Here is a 13782-nt window from a genome sequence, read left to right as displayed (position 1 = left end):
AAAGTTTGGCAAATGTATGCCCAATCATGATGGTCCTATAGTTTCTGGGATCATAGGTCAACCCAGACTTATGGATCGAGTGAATAATGTGTCTCGACCAAGAGTCTGAAAAACCAAAACAAACCACTCTATTAAAGAGCGTAGAGAGATAAGGGCCCAAGATCGTGGTACCGACTTTGAAGAGTTCCACTTGAAAACCCTCCTCATCAGCCACCCTGCTGCATCTCATAAGTCTGATGGCCTCGTAAATGTTGGAGGTGGAGAATAAGTGACAATGGGGGAGCGGGCTAGGAAGGGGGGTGAGCTGACCTAGGATGTCATACAACATGGAGATATGGGAAGCAAGGAGATGAAGGTCAGGGGTGGACTGGGGTTGGCTACGCCTGGAGAACATGATGTGCCAAAATAACTTGGGATACTGAATAAGCATTTCACAGAGGGATCTGCCTTGTGAAGCAATAAATAATCACTTCTTATGGTGAAGAAAGCATTTATAAGAGATCCGTAAATTGGTGAAACTGGGGGAATGAGTATCAAAAGCTAAGCGCAAGGAGTGGTGGAAAGTTTTACAGTCATCATCAAACCACTGATTCATGGGACAAGTATTTCGTTGAGCCGATCTGTGAATGGTGGAAATGGAGTGGTGAGGGATAGAGAGGAGAGCCGACTCCCAAATCGCGGTAGCTAGTGAGTGAAACATGGTGGACACCTGACTGTGATCCGTGAAGCTAGCTAAGCAGAGGAATCTTCTCAAATGGAAAATGAAGAGGTCTTGATCACTATCCTCGAAACAGAAACGAGTGTGGGGGCGGAACTAGGCAGGGTGAGTAGAGATGGGTGATAAAGGGTGGGAAGAAACACGGACCGAAAGGCTAAGAAGGGCATGATCAACCAAGGGAAGACAGGAGACAGTAAAATTTTGGATGGAGGGGAGGAAGGAAGCAACAACGAGGATGTAATCCACCACGCTTGCACCCCCACTATGAGGCCAACACGTAAAAAGCTCAGAACTCAGGAAACAAGAGAGGCCATTCAGAATCACCAAGTTGGAGGACTCATAGAGCTGGAGAAGGTGGTGACCATAACAAGTTAGAGGTCCACTGTGATCCTCGGATAAACGCTCAAGCCCCATACTAGTAAGATCCCTCTCAATAGTACAAATCAAATCGGACCCACGGTCACATTGGGGGGTCTAGAGATCTTTAGTCTGTGCATTAAAATCTCCTAAGATGATGATGTTGCCCATAGCCCCAAACTTGGAGATGCTCTTGAATAGGTCTGACAAAGGGTTCCCATCCTCAACACTATGAATGGCGTAAGATGAGGTAGTCGGCGGGAAGTAACAAACAGCAATGAAGATATCTTTCTGACGGTGACTGGTACCTCCAACTCAGATCCACATAAATCTAGCATAAGTGTCAGAAAAAACCAATGTGGTATTACTGAACAGATCATCTCTAATCAAACAAGCAACACCACCGAAACCACGCACACCACCCAAAGCTGACCTCCTCTCTGCAAACTAAAAGCCACCCATAGCCTGTGTAACCTGGAAGGAGCCGAGCAGGACTCTCATGACTCTCAGTAATAGCTAACAAATCAACATCCCCAACTGCATCATAAAGTAAGCCTGGGAAAGACCATAGGGAACCAGTGCCATTCCAACAGTTGACAAGCAAAGAGCCAATGGAGGGTTTAGACTTGCCAAACTGTTGGTGCTCAGACTGTCATTTGGCTTGGGTATGTCTCTCATCCCAACCCTTGGGAGGTGAGTCACGAACAACTGCCTTTAGATTCCTTATAACTGCCCATTTCCCGTTACTCCTTGCTTCTACCACAAGACTCCTAGAGTGCTTTAGTTCAGCTACCTGTGATTTTGTGAGGTCCTCATCAAGAAATATCTTTGTGGGAAGAAGGAAGAGCTTCTTCTTTGCCCTGAGAGCTTGTAGTCGATCAGCCAGTGAGAGAAACCTAAGAAAAAGGGTGCCATTGTGTCCAAACCATGCTCTGTCTAATGTAATATCTGAAATACCCAATTGCTCATTGAGAAATGAGTAGCCTGTGGGGAGAGGATCAATGGAGGACGAAGGAAGACCTCTAACCCAAAGGTTGAGTTCCCTGAAGTGCCTAACTCGGTCTTTTGCCAACTTCTCTTTGACAATTTTTTCAACCACTAGCAGAGGCATAGTGCTAGAGTTTTTGCAAGTAGAGGCCCAAGTTTTAATTTGCTACTCTGTTTCAGTCAAAAGAGATGATTGTTTTTTAATAAGCTCAGTCTGCTTATCCTTGAGGTTTCCAATGTCTCTGAAGTCTTCAATAATGGAGCTGATATCTTTTGTAATGCCTATCGTTTGTGTGGTAAAAGTTTCAGAAAGGTCCTAGATGCGTGAAGAATTAGCTACAACCTACTAGTTCAAGTCATTTAATGATTGAGATAGGGAGTGAATAGTATCCTAGAGAGTTTGATTCACTAATTTGAACTTCTAGAGTTGCACTAAGAGACCTTAGGAAACTGCTGAGAGAGAAAGAGTTGTGACTTTCAGAGCTGCATTATCCTTCTCTAATAATGCCAAGCGGTCAACTATCTGCTGTAATGTTGCTGGATTGGGTGGGGGGTCCATGATTCAAAACAATACTAAACAATATATGAATAAACAATACTAAGTCATAATTGAATAAAACAAAGCAGAAACGGTACTAGACATTCTGTCAGACAAATCATGTACGAACTGTCTTGTGGGTCGTAATCTGTCTTGTGGTGTAGGTCGGACTGATTATGACTTCTCCATACTTAACTTGCACGTTCACTGCAGGGGGATGATTACTTTATGTCAAAACTTATCCAATCTTGCACATGCCGTGAGACCCTGTCACTCAATGGAGACTTACCTGTCGTAACCTCCTTGCCCGACGTGAAGTTCAGACACCCAAATACTGATGAAGACTAACTCTCATGAGCTATGAAGTGACCTGCAACTTCTCAAAAGCAATCGCAGATGGTTCCCGTGAATCCTAAAGTAACCTACGGCTCCAAAATTTCATACCAATCACTGGTCCAGACAAGGAGCTGACTAACAAGGAGTTGAATGCAACCATGAGAAGTGCTAAAATCCACTTGTAATAACTTTTGAGCGACTATTATTGTTGTATCTCAAGTTTATTGCGATGGCGTATCTGAATTCCCACGCGACTTATCAGGGCACGGGAGAATTTCACTATGGTACAACAATTTGATCAGCGTTCCAAAGACATTCAGAGCTCCTTGTATAAGGTCCTTGCTACTTGCTCACAATCTTTCTCGTTGCAGATGCAACCCAGATGGAGAGGGAAGTCGTTGTAGATGAAACCACCGCCAATTGTATCTCAAGTTTATTGCGATGGTGTATCTGAATTCCCACGCGACTTATCAGGGCACAAGAGAATTTCACTGTGGTACAACAACTTGATCAGCATTCGAAAACCTATACATGCTTGGCCTTGACATACGCAGTATCATCAGCAAGTACAGAGCCTTCATTGTTGAGCTTTTACAGAGTCATCTTTGCACGCATGCTCTTGATCAAGTTCATCTTTTACAGAGTTAAAGGATCGTTTTCAGAAGATGAGAGATTACAAAGACAAAGGGAAGAAGTCTTGCTACATTGTTGAAGAAGAGCAAACCGAGTCCAGTACTGATGATGATAAGGAAATAGTTGAGTTGATATCTATTGCAATTAAAGAAGATCCAAATGGAGAAAGGCATGAAAGTGAACTACCCTTATTTCCCATGCTAGCAAGAATAACTTATGGATTATTGATAGTGGATGCTCACATCAAATGGTTGGGGGTCTAAGTAAGTTTAGTAAGTTTGTTTGAATAAATTGATGGTGGTGGAACTATTAAGCTAGGAAATGATATTCCATGTCTAGTAAAAGGTAAATGATCACTAATGTTGAATGATAAGATCAGATGTGATGATGCATATTGGGTACAAGGACTGAAGTACAATCTTTTGAGTGTTGCATAGTTGAATAACTTAGGTTACAAGTTGGAATTTCAAAAAAGAAAAGTCAAGACCTTTGATGATGAAGGTATTTAGATTAGAACAAGAATGCAAACAAAATGCAACTCATTCTATGTTGATCATACTATTGAGACATGCTTATTTACTAAAGTTGAGGATGTGTGGTTATGGCATAAAAGGTTGTGTCATATAAACTTTGAGAACATGGTGAAAATTAGTAGAAAGAAAAGAGTAAGAGGTTTATCGAATCTGCAAAAATTAGAGAATGTTGTGTAAAGAATAGCAACTCGATAAAATGACAAAGTCTAGTTTTTCAAGACACACTTTAAATGATATTGTGGAATTAGTGTGTCTTGATTTATGTGGTCCAATTATTGTTGACACAATGGTGAGAAATATTTCATATTGTTTGTTGATAACTATTCAAGAATTGTGATTGTTATGTTCATGAAGGTTAAATCACATGCTTTTGATAAATTCAAATGGTATAAAGCTAGAGTTAAAAAGGAAATTGGCAAATCTTTGAAATGTTTAGGATCTAATAGAGGTGGTGAGTGTGTCTATTGAATTCACTAACTTTTGTGCTGAAAATGGTAATAAAAGATAGTTGTCTACTTTGAGGATACCACAACAAAATGAGATTGTTGAAAGAAGAAATAGATCAGTTATGGATAGTGCAAGAACATAGATGATTGAAAAGGAGGTTTCTCATATATTCTAGAGAGAAGCAATTAGCACTGATAATTATACTCTCAACTGAGTTCAATTGAAAAAAGGAACAAACAAGACATCCTATAAGCTTCAGTATGGTCATACACCAAATGTAAGTTATTTCAAAAACTTTGGAAGTAGGTATTATTCACAAGGATGCAAGGAATGGTAAATTTGATTGTAAAGGAGATGAAGGTATATTCTTAGGTTATTCATTTAAGACAAAATCTTATAAGTGTTTGAACAAAACTACTAACAAGATAATTGAAAGTGCCTATGTGAGATTTGATGAATCTGCAAAGAAGAATGATTGGGAAAGCAAGAAGGAACCAGAAGATTACAACAAGTTAGCATATGTCTTTGAAGAAGAACCTAATGCATTGTCTGAGTTACAACAAAGAAACACCGGGCACTAGACAATTGCACCCTCGTTACATAATGCTTTACCCAAGCACCAAACAACACAACCTGAGCAAAAAGTTGAACCCCTGCTAAGTGGAGAAATTGTTGAAAATCAAAGAACTGAACCTATATTGGCCAAATATGTGAGAAAGAGTCATTCCCTTAAACAAATTATTGATGATAAAAGCATTGGAGTACAAACAAGAAGTAATTTAAGAGATAGTACTTGAATGATTGTCAGTTTTGAACCAAGAACAGCTAAGGTTGCATTGGATAATGAGGATTGGATAAATGTTATGAATGAAGAGATTGATCAGATTGAGAAGAACAATACCTAGACATTAGTATCGAGACCTACTGACAAGAATGTGATATGAACAAGTGGATTTTTAAGAACAAGCTAAATGAAAATGCAGAAGTGGTCAAAAACAAGGCAAGACTAGTTTGCAAAGGTTATGCACAAGAAGGAATTAATTATAGAGAGAATTTTGCACATGTGGCTAGATTGGAAGGAGTAAGAACATTATTGGCTTATGCTATCTACAGGAAGTTCAAAATCTATCAAATGGATGTTAAATATGCAATTATGAACGAAATACTTGAAGAGGAAGTCTATATTGAACAACTTGAAGGATTCATTGAACTTGAAAAGAACATGGTCTGCAAGTTGAACAAAGCATTGTATGGATTAAAACAAGCATCAAAAGCACAGTATGAAAGGTTACATTCATATTTGATTAAGATTGGATTTGCAAGAACAAATGAGAACAACAATTTATACTTAAAAAATAAATCTGAAGATGTGGTATTAATTGCTAAAATGTTTGTGTATGACATTATATTTGGAGGAAATGGCATATTCTGTAAGACATTTGCTAATTAAATGAGTACATAATTTGAGATGTCCATGTTTGGAGAGATCAAAATTTTCATTGGACTACAAGTTTATCAAACAAAGAAAGGAATATTTCGTAACTCAATCTATGTATGAAAGAAATCTTTAAAAACTTTTGGGATGGAAGAGTCTAAGTCAATTGGTACACCTATGGTGATAGGAGTCAAATTATCAAAAGAAGACACTACTGGAGAGGTAAATGAGACAATAAATATCTATGATTGGTAAGTTAGAGTATGTTGTCCATAGAAAACCAAATATTACACTTGTTGGAATTGTTAAAGGTTTTCATCTAATCCAAGGGAGACACACATGACAACTATGAAAAGGATATTTAGACATCTCAAAGGAACTGGAGATTATGGCTTATGATATAAACAAGATGATGACTTTAACCTTAATGTCTACATAGATGTTGATTGGGTTGGTAATGTTGATGATAGGAAACCACACATGGTGAACCTTTCTTTTAGGAGAAAGATTGATTACATGGACAAGTAAGAAACAGTGTTATATTTCACAATCTACTGCTAAGGTTGAATATGTTGTTGCAATCAATTGTTCAAATATTGTATGAATTAAACAATTGTTGGAAGGTATGCAAGAAGAGGTAACTGAGCCCGTTATTATTTACTGTGATAACACTAGTGCAATATATATTTCAAAAAATCCTTTGATGCATGCAAAAGAAAAGCACATATCAATCAAGTATCACTATTTGAAGAGCAAGTTCAAGAGAAACAAGTGAGGCTTATATATGTGAAGTCTAAAGAAGAAATTGTTAACATATTTACAAAGCCATTGCTTAAGGATGTTTTTGAGTATCTAAGAGGTAAACTGAGGGTCATGCCTCTATCCACAATTCACTAGGTGAATATGCATGTTACATCAATTTGTGGATGAATTGTAATATCTTTGTGGAGTTGATGAAAGAGCTCACACATTAGGAACATTTATAAAGTTAAGAAGATAAATGTGATGAAATTTCTACATGCAAGATACAAGAATAACTACAAGGTTTTATAAGTTTCATATTGAAATTTATAATGACCTTTGGCATTGTAGTCAAAGGGGGAGAAGAATATTAGTTGTTAAAAGGGAGATGAAGAATATCAAAGGGGAGAAGAGTGCAAAGAAAGAAGGAAAAATTTATGAAGATTATCAAAAGGGGGAGAGAATTTGCAAAGGAAGACATGTTGATGAAGATTGAGAAATTGCAAAGGAAGAAATGTTGATGAAGATTGTTGATGCTAGAGGTACAAACCGAGTTACAAAGAATCTATTGATGAAGTCAAAAAGCTGAATAGTTATATGAAGAGGATTTGAAAAAAGTGTGCTGAAGAGAAAGTTGATAAGCAGGGTATTCAATGAGCACTTGAAGGAGTTGGATAATGATAATGTAATGTTGGTTTGATTATTTTATAATCATGTCACATTGTAATGTATTGAGATACACAAGCTTAACCGAGTAACAAGGTTAAAGAAGGAAGAATGTATTTGCCGAGTGACTACAATATTCACCGAGTAAATGGCAACGGAAGAGGATATTTAGTATTTCCCAAGCGAGTCTAGTATCAATCGAGTATTACATAACCCGAGTGAAGTGTTATGTTCACTGAGTAACAGTTGAAAGAAATGGTACTAAGGCTGACTTTTGATAGAAATATGGAATGTTCTAGATGGTCAAAGGTACAAGTCAAAGTTTGTTATTTGATCAACAACTCTGAAAATTAAATAAGGATCAGAAGACGAAGATTAAAGGATAATGAAGAGCACAAAGTTTTATGAAAAGTTTTATTTTCTGTGAGGTCAAGTACATTGAATTTGAGATCGACAATTGTGATTAAGCAGCAATAGATGGAAGAATCTAGAAGGCTGAAATGACTATTGAAGGAGATCAAGAGAGTTTTAGGTTGCTAATGGTGTTGATCGGTTTGCTAGTTGGAAGCTAATTTGGTTATATTGATCAAATGTTAAAGAGAAGATCAAAGTGTGAACTACTGAAGGAGAAAAAACTATAGTTAAGCCATGTGAATTGAGGAGAGTTGAGTAAGAAGAAAGAGTAGTGAATTAGTTAGTCAACAGAACAGAGGAAGAGATCAAAGTGGAAGATCAAACAAAGTCAAAAACAAAAAGGAGATCTAAACAAGCAAGGTAGTCCTATACATAAACAAATCATTTTTACACTATTACTTCATAATCATCATAGCAAAAAATCTCATAAACCAAGTGGACCTAACAAGTCTGTCAAATTCTATATAGTAACATTAATGAGTGATATTTGTAAGTCCTTTAGAGCAAGTCACTCTTTAGACAAGATCAAAGAGTGATAGGGTCTAGATGATGTTTTGGTGAAATACTCTAACAAGGTCATATTAACAATGTGTTGTAACCTTTAACAAGGTTGGCTCCTAACATATCTCACTTCAGAAGAGTAAAAAAATTTGGATTGCCGATCCCAATTGGTTTTTCCCTAAACATGGTTTCGATGTTAAAATATTGGTGTCAAAATTTGTGGATGTTGTTATGCTACAAATTATTTACATGTTATTTTCAATTTACTACAACTAAGTTTATGGTTAGTAATAACTAAGTTTTATTAATGTTTGTTGGTTAAAACAAAACAAAGAATGAACAATTTTAAGTAAAGTGAATGAATGAGTTATATGAAGTTGAATGAATACATCGAATAAAAGTTTATGATGATGAATGATGTTTGGTACTTATTAATTGTTTGAAGGGATTGTGAATAAATGATTCACCCACTTCCTCCCTCCCCACTGCCCTCTGTCTCATCTCAATTATCACACACTGATGTCCTTAAGCTATTGATTTTCCATGTAATCTATCATTACTTGATAGATTTTGTTTGATCTCTTCTAAAATGATTGTTGTGGTTTGTTGTCATTCTGCCTTTGTAGCCAAATGAAACAAAACTTCTATACTAACACATGCCAGATTTTCCATTATTTTTCTATGTAAAAACCAGCATAAAAATCTCCAACAATGGATGGATGTGAAGCCAAATCAATATATAGCTTCAACAATGCAGCGTTAGATACAACTACTAATAGCAAGAAGTTTCGGTCAAGTGAAAAGAAAAACTCACATATGCTTACTTGCCATGTTTATGAACCATGATAACGCATCTTGAGGATTAATTTTCTCAAGCGCCTCTTCAAACCCTTGGGAACCATTGTAGCTTGCTTGCAATTGTTTGAGTTTATGGGTAAGGTTTAAACCCCAAGTTGACCAAGACAATACAACTTTCCTGCAGCAAAACTTTTGCCTATTTTTCCTTCCATGATTTGTAACTTCATGATTAATTTTTCTTTTACTAGCCAATAAAAACAAAACTTTTTGACTAAATCAACACAGAGGGACATGGGCAAGGCATGTGATCGACCAAAAGCCTAAACTATTAACCAATACTTATTAAATTATACTTAGAAAAAACCTCTTTTCAATGGTCCACCCCTAGATACAAATCTATGCCTGGGGTATGTCACCACTTGGAAAGAATGTTTCTACGGATCTGTATCTTCTCATTACTGCTATAAGAAACCCGTTCTTGTACCTGAAATCCCATAGTAGTTTCCTAACTACAATTATTCAAAACCCTTTATTATACATTTCACTTTGCCATTGCCACAATGAATTTTCAACTAGATTGTGGTTTTTTGGGGATACCAGTCTCAAATCCTCTACAACCAAAGCTAAATCAACTGATACTCAGCAAGTGTTATGGGGGTGAGAAGGCCTTTCAACTCCTCTGAGGTCAGGGTTGGGTGGAACAGGAAGTACTGTAGACCTCGTTTAACATAGCCCTATGCATAGGGAAGGCCCCTAAATGTGGGTTGAGTCCCCTCAATGTAAAGGGAAGTAAGTTACTGGTTGGGAGTGAGTCACTTCTTTTCAATGTACCAAGAAAAAGATGTTGACATTGTAACAAAATATTGCAAAAATAAACAAGGACCATAGCTATATTGACATAAGAATAAAAGTGATAACACTAACATGCTATACTTGTGACACTTCTTGAATTGTATAGATTAATTATGGAATCTCTGGTACCCAATGATTATGATTCTGGACCATGTGCTACAGTATATTCTGCATGAAATAAAATTATTTTTGTGCATCCCAGTCAATATTATGTGCTAGATAACTTGCCAAGTCAATTCCTGCAAACTAGTATGTAATCAAATTTCACTAATACCATGCATTTCATATAATACTAATTCAAGTTTCCTGGTATCTGTTTGCTTCGTCATCTATATTCTCACTACACATTTGCCATTGATCGATTGCGAAAAATCCCACTTGCCCAGATCAAGGCATTCATAATAAGCAATACACTACCAATTTTCAGATGTAGCATAATGTCATATAGAAAAGTGTATTTCATTTATACATTGTCACTCAGAAGCCGGATACTTTGAGGATAACAATTAGGATCACAATTTACTTCAGTTCATTTCTACTTTTATAAACCTGTAACCTTTCAGAGGCATTGAAAGGGTGTATTATTTAACCCATTACAAACATATCCATATAATTATGAAGAGAGAATTCAGGTAGTCCATTCCTGAGCAGACACAATATTTTTGAATAAATCTAAGTATGCTAAGGCATGTGAAAAATATTTGCTCTCCTGTCTAGAATCTAAAAACTAGACTTTTACAAACACCTTAATTGAAAAAAAAAACCTGGAGAACCCCTTTCTGTCTTCATTGCATTCATCAATTCTGCAGTCTTCAGATATATGAGAAAGATCATATACATCTTTATTTAGAGAAAATGCTCTCCAATAAGCCTAAGAAAAGTATTCGCCAAATGAATGGACCAAATTTAGAATTACAGGACTGTCTGCTTTAGCATTAGAAAGCAATAACCTCTTCACTCTGAAATTTAACAAACCCTCCATTTGATATTAAATTTGTTTTTGTCAAGGACAACTTCTGTTTCAGCAGTTCAATATTATTCATCATTGTCAGAAACATTAACTGTCTCTCCATCTTCTTCAATGCAGTTATCCTTGGATATTGAATCATCTGGCTTTTCTGGCATTTCTTTTCCATACTTGAAATATATCCTTTCAAGCAACTCCTCAGATTCTAATTTAGACACCATGAGACACAGATTTGTTCTTCCCTTCCAACAACCAACCGCAATAGTAGGCTTCTCACTGGAAGCCAGATTTGATGCCAAGCAAAAATTGCTTGGGTCTGCTTCAACAGTAAAACATAATTCAGTGGAAGTTATGTTATTTTCTGGTGTATCCCTCAACTTAATGATAAATAACAAAATGTATATGAAAGAATAAAAGGGTGTCTTAACAGCACTTAACAAAAATATTATTGGCATATAATTTTGGGCCTTCAGTTACCTGTGTGTAGTATGACAATGCAGCAACCCAGCGATAAATTTGAGGTAGCTGTGAGAAATTCAGGATCTTGAAATGATTTAAAATACAATGTCCGAGATGACAAAAGAAGCTTGAAATCTATTAATGATGCATACAAAATCCGTTTCCTCAGATAAGGAAGAAGCATGGGCAATCCTTCCGATGATATTCTGTAAGCACATGGGGAGTCTTCTTCTTTCGCTGATTGGCGTTCCTGAAACACACAATGCTACTCAAAATAATATTCACAGTCACAAAATACCAGTAAAGTGCTAAATTAAGAAAGAAACTTAATTACTAAATAGTAAATACCTCAACATTACATGCAATTAAGCTTATGATTCATTCTTAACCATGTTAAAGACAGCCTTTTATCTGGTAGGAGCCTTTCCTTCTAATCCTCGTGTATAGTCAAAAAAAATGGTGCCCATTCATTTCACAAGAAACGGACTAAAATAGTTGAAGATCAAATGGCTTCAAAATAAACAGAGTGTAGAAAATCACATCTGGACTCTGTATGGCCAAAGCTAGAATGATGTATGCATTGGAGTCCTGGATGCAAGGAGGATCCTTTGAAAGGCACAACAGATGACCCAGATTAGCTCTAGCAATCCAATAGCGTTTGTCAAACTCAAAATGCATTGCATTGCCTTGTGAGGGTTACACTAGCTCACAGGAAGGCAAGGTCAAGAGAACTCATCGAAAATTTCTCAGTACAGTAAAGTTCTGAGGACGAAAATTGCATTTGACTTGACTCAGCCCCAAGAGATGACCAAATGATGCAGTATTTTAAGACTAGAACATGCATTTGTGCTTCCTCCATATCACTTATTTATCAGGTGATGTAGTGAATGATCCATTCAGCATTCCATTACGATTCCAGCCGTTCTATATTATCTTGGTTTCTATGCAAAATTAAAGTAGAGGATACTATATACTATAAATCTTAGTCATACCCACTTCCCTCAAACTGGGATAATTTCAAAATGACATCAGCAGATAACAAGCCAGCTAGCTGAAGTAAAGCAATGAGCAGATGGCACACCAGACCTACGGATAGCTGCTCTGTTACAAAAAAACAATCTTGTTGAAATTCAGGCTCAAATAAATAAAGCCAACCAACAATGGGGAAAATAAAAGAATTAGCCAAGCCACCTTGAGTGAGTTACTCTCTCAGAAAGGAAAAAAGATGAGAGGGCACAAACATGTAATCCTCTGGCCCTCTCACTTACATGGAAAGAATGATTTGCACTAATTCATTCAATTACCAAAACTGAGCTTCATCTTGCTGAGCCTCCTCTCAGAACAATTTTCAGGAAGAGAAAACATTTTCAGTCATGATAATGATGTAGGGTGGAGGATCCCCTGTCAATCCTCACCCCACCACTAAGAACCATCCAAACAAAAGAAACAGATAACCCACATCTCTAAATCATAGAAGATGCACGCATGCCTCAATCCTCGCTTCTTTTGCATATCATACTAAACAAGAGCTTTTGGTTAAAGTTAGAAGACATAAACACTGCTGCTACAAAAGAAAAGCAAATTTCATTGTGTATCATCTCTTTGCACTTTTCCTTGCTTGGCCCCATGAAAAAATACAGGAGAAATGCCAAAGGCGTAAGCAATATAACTCAGCCTGTTATCTCTCCTCACAATAAAGACATCAAGTAGAGATAAAAAATGACCATTTTGTCTCAAATGGTTTTGATGAGACAGCATAGCAACCATGGGAATCTGCACATTATTATCATTCAATTGGGGCCTTTAGAATCAAATAATAAAAACATTTAATGGAAGGGAAGAAAAATCTCAAACAGGAAACACCAACTCTCCTCTAGTTCAATTCTCAGTCCCCACAAAAGCAGCCATATATTATTCACTAAAAATTATCTAAAGACATCAAATGAACAATGGTCTAGAGGAGATAGATTTAAGCTCTAACATCCTTAACATTAGTCACTTCATTACAGAGCATCAACAATATTTGCCTCAAGGTTTTATACTTTCTACAAAGCCATGTTTTCATCACTACTATTTTTAGAAAACTAAATTCTCTAGGATTCCTGTATATCATCTGAATCCAATAGGTAGCAGCAATTTGGGTTATTTTTTCACCTCTGATAAGAGCTTCAACCTGGCATACATGCGTTTTTCAATTAATCTGTTTTGCAATTTTTAGCCTATCAAGGTGAATCCCAGATGATATCTGTAATGTCCCCTTTTTGAATAAAGTATTTTATTTAATAAATGGTCCCAAAATTAATATAATATTATAATGGACCTTTAGTTTATTAATAAAGGGGCCTATTTTTATTTTACTGTTCATAGGTTTGGCCATGTCGGCAGTATTTTTAAAACCCT

General features: G+C 36.6%; 1 protein-coding gene across 1 annotated transcript in view; it reads right to left on the bottom strand.

Annotated features, from left to right (window-relative positions):
• Nucleotides 1–10386: 10386 nt before the first annotated feature.
• LOC149552335 (S-adenosyl-L-methionine-dependent methyltransferases superfamily protein) overlaps nt 10387–13782 on the bottom strand; it is a 177915-nt gene continuing 174519 nt past the window's right edge. Inside the window, exons 15-16 of the mRNA XM_089787871.1 lie at nt 11401–11632; nt 10387–11239 (exon numbers count right to left, since the gene is read on the bottom strand). Of these exons, the coding sequence (XP_089643997.1) occupies nt 10992–11239; nt 11401–11632 (480 nt within the window). The 3' untranslated portion in view covers nt 10387–10991. The remainder of the gene's footprint in view (nt 11240–11400; nt 11633–13782) is intronic.

This window comes from Cupressus sempervirens, chromosome 6 (genome assembly GCF_028749045.1).
Source record: "Cupressus sempervirens isolate cs-2001-9-10 chromosome 6, ASM2874904v1, whole genome shotgun sequence".
NCBI classification, from domain to species: Eukaryota; Viridiplantae; Streptophyta; class Pinopsida; order Cupressales; family Cupressaceae; genus Cupressus; species Cupressus sempervirens.
This window is presented reverse-complemented; position numbering and strand designations above follow the sequence as displayed.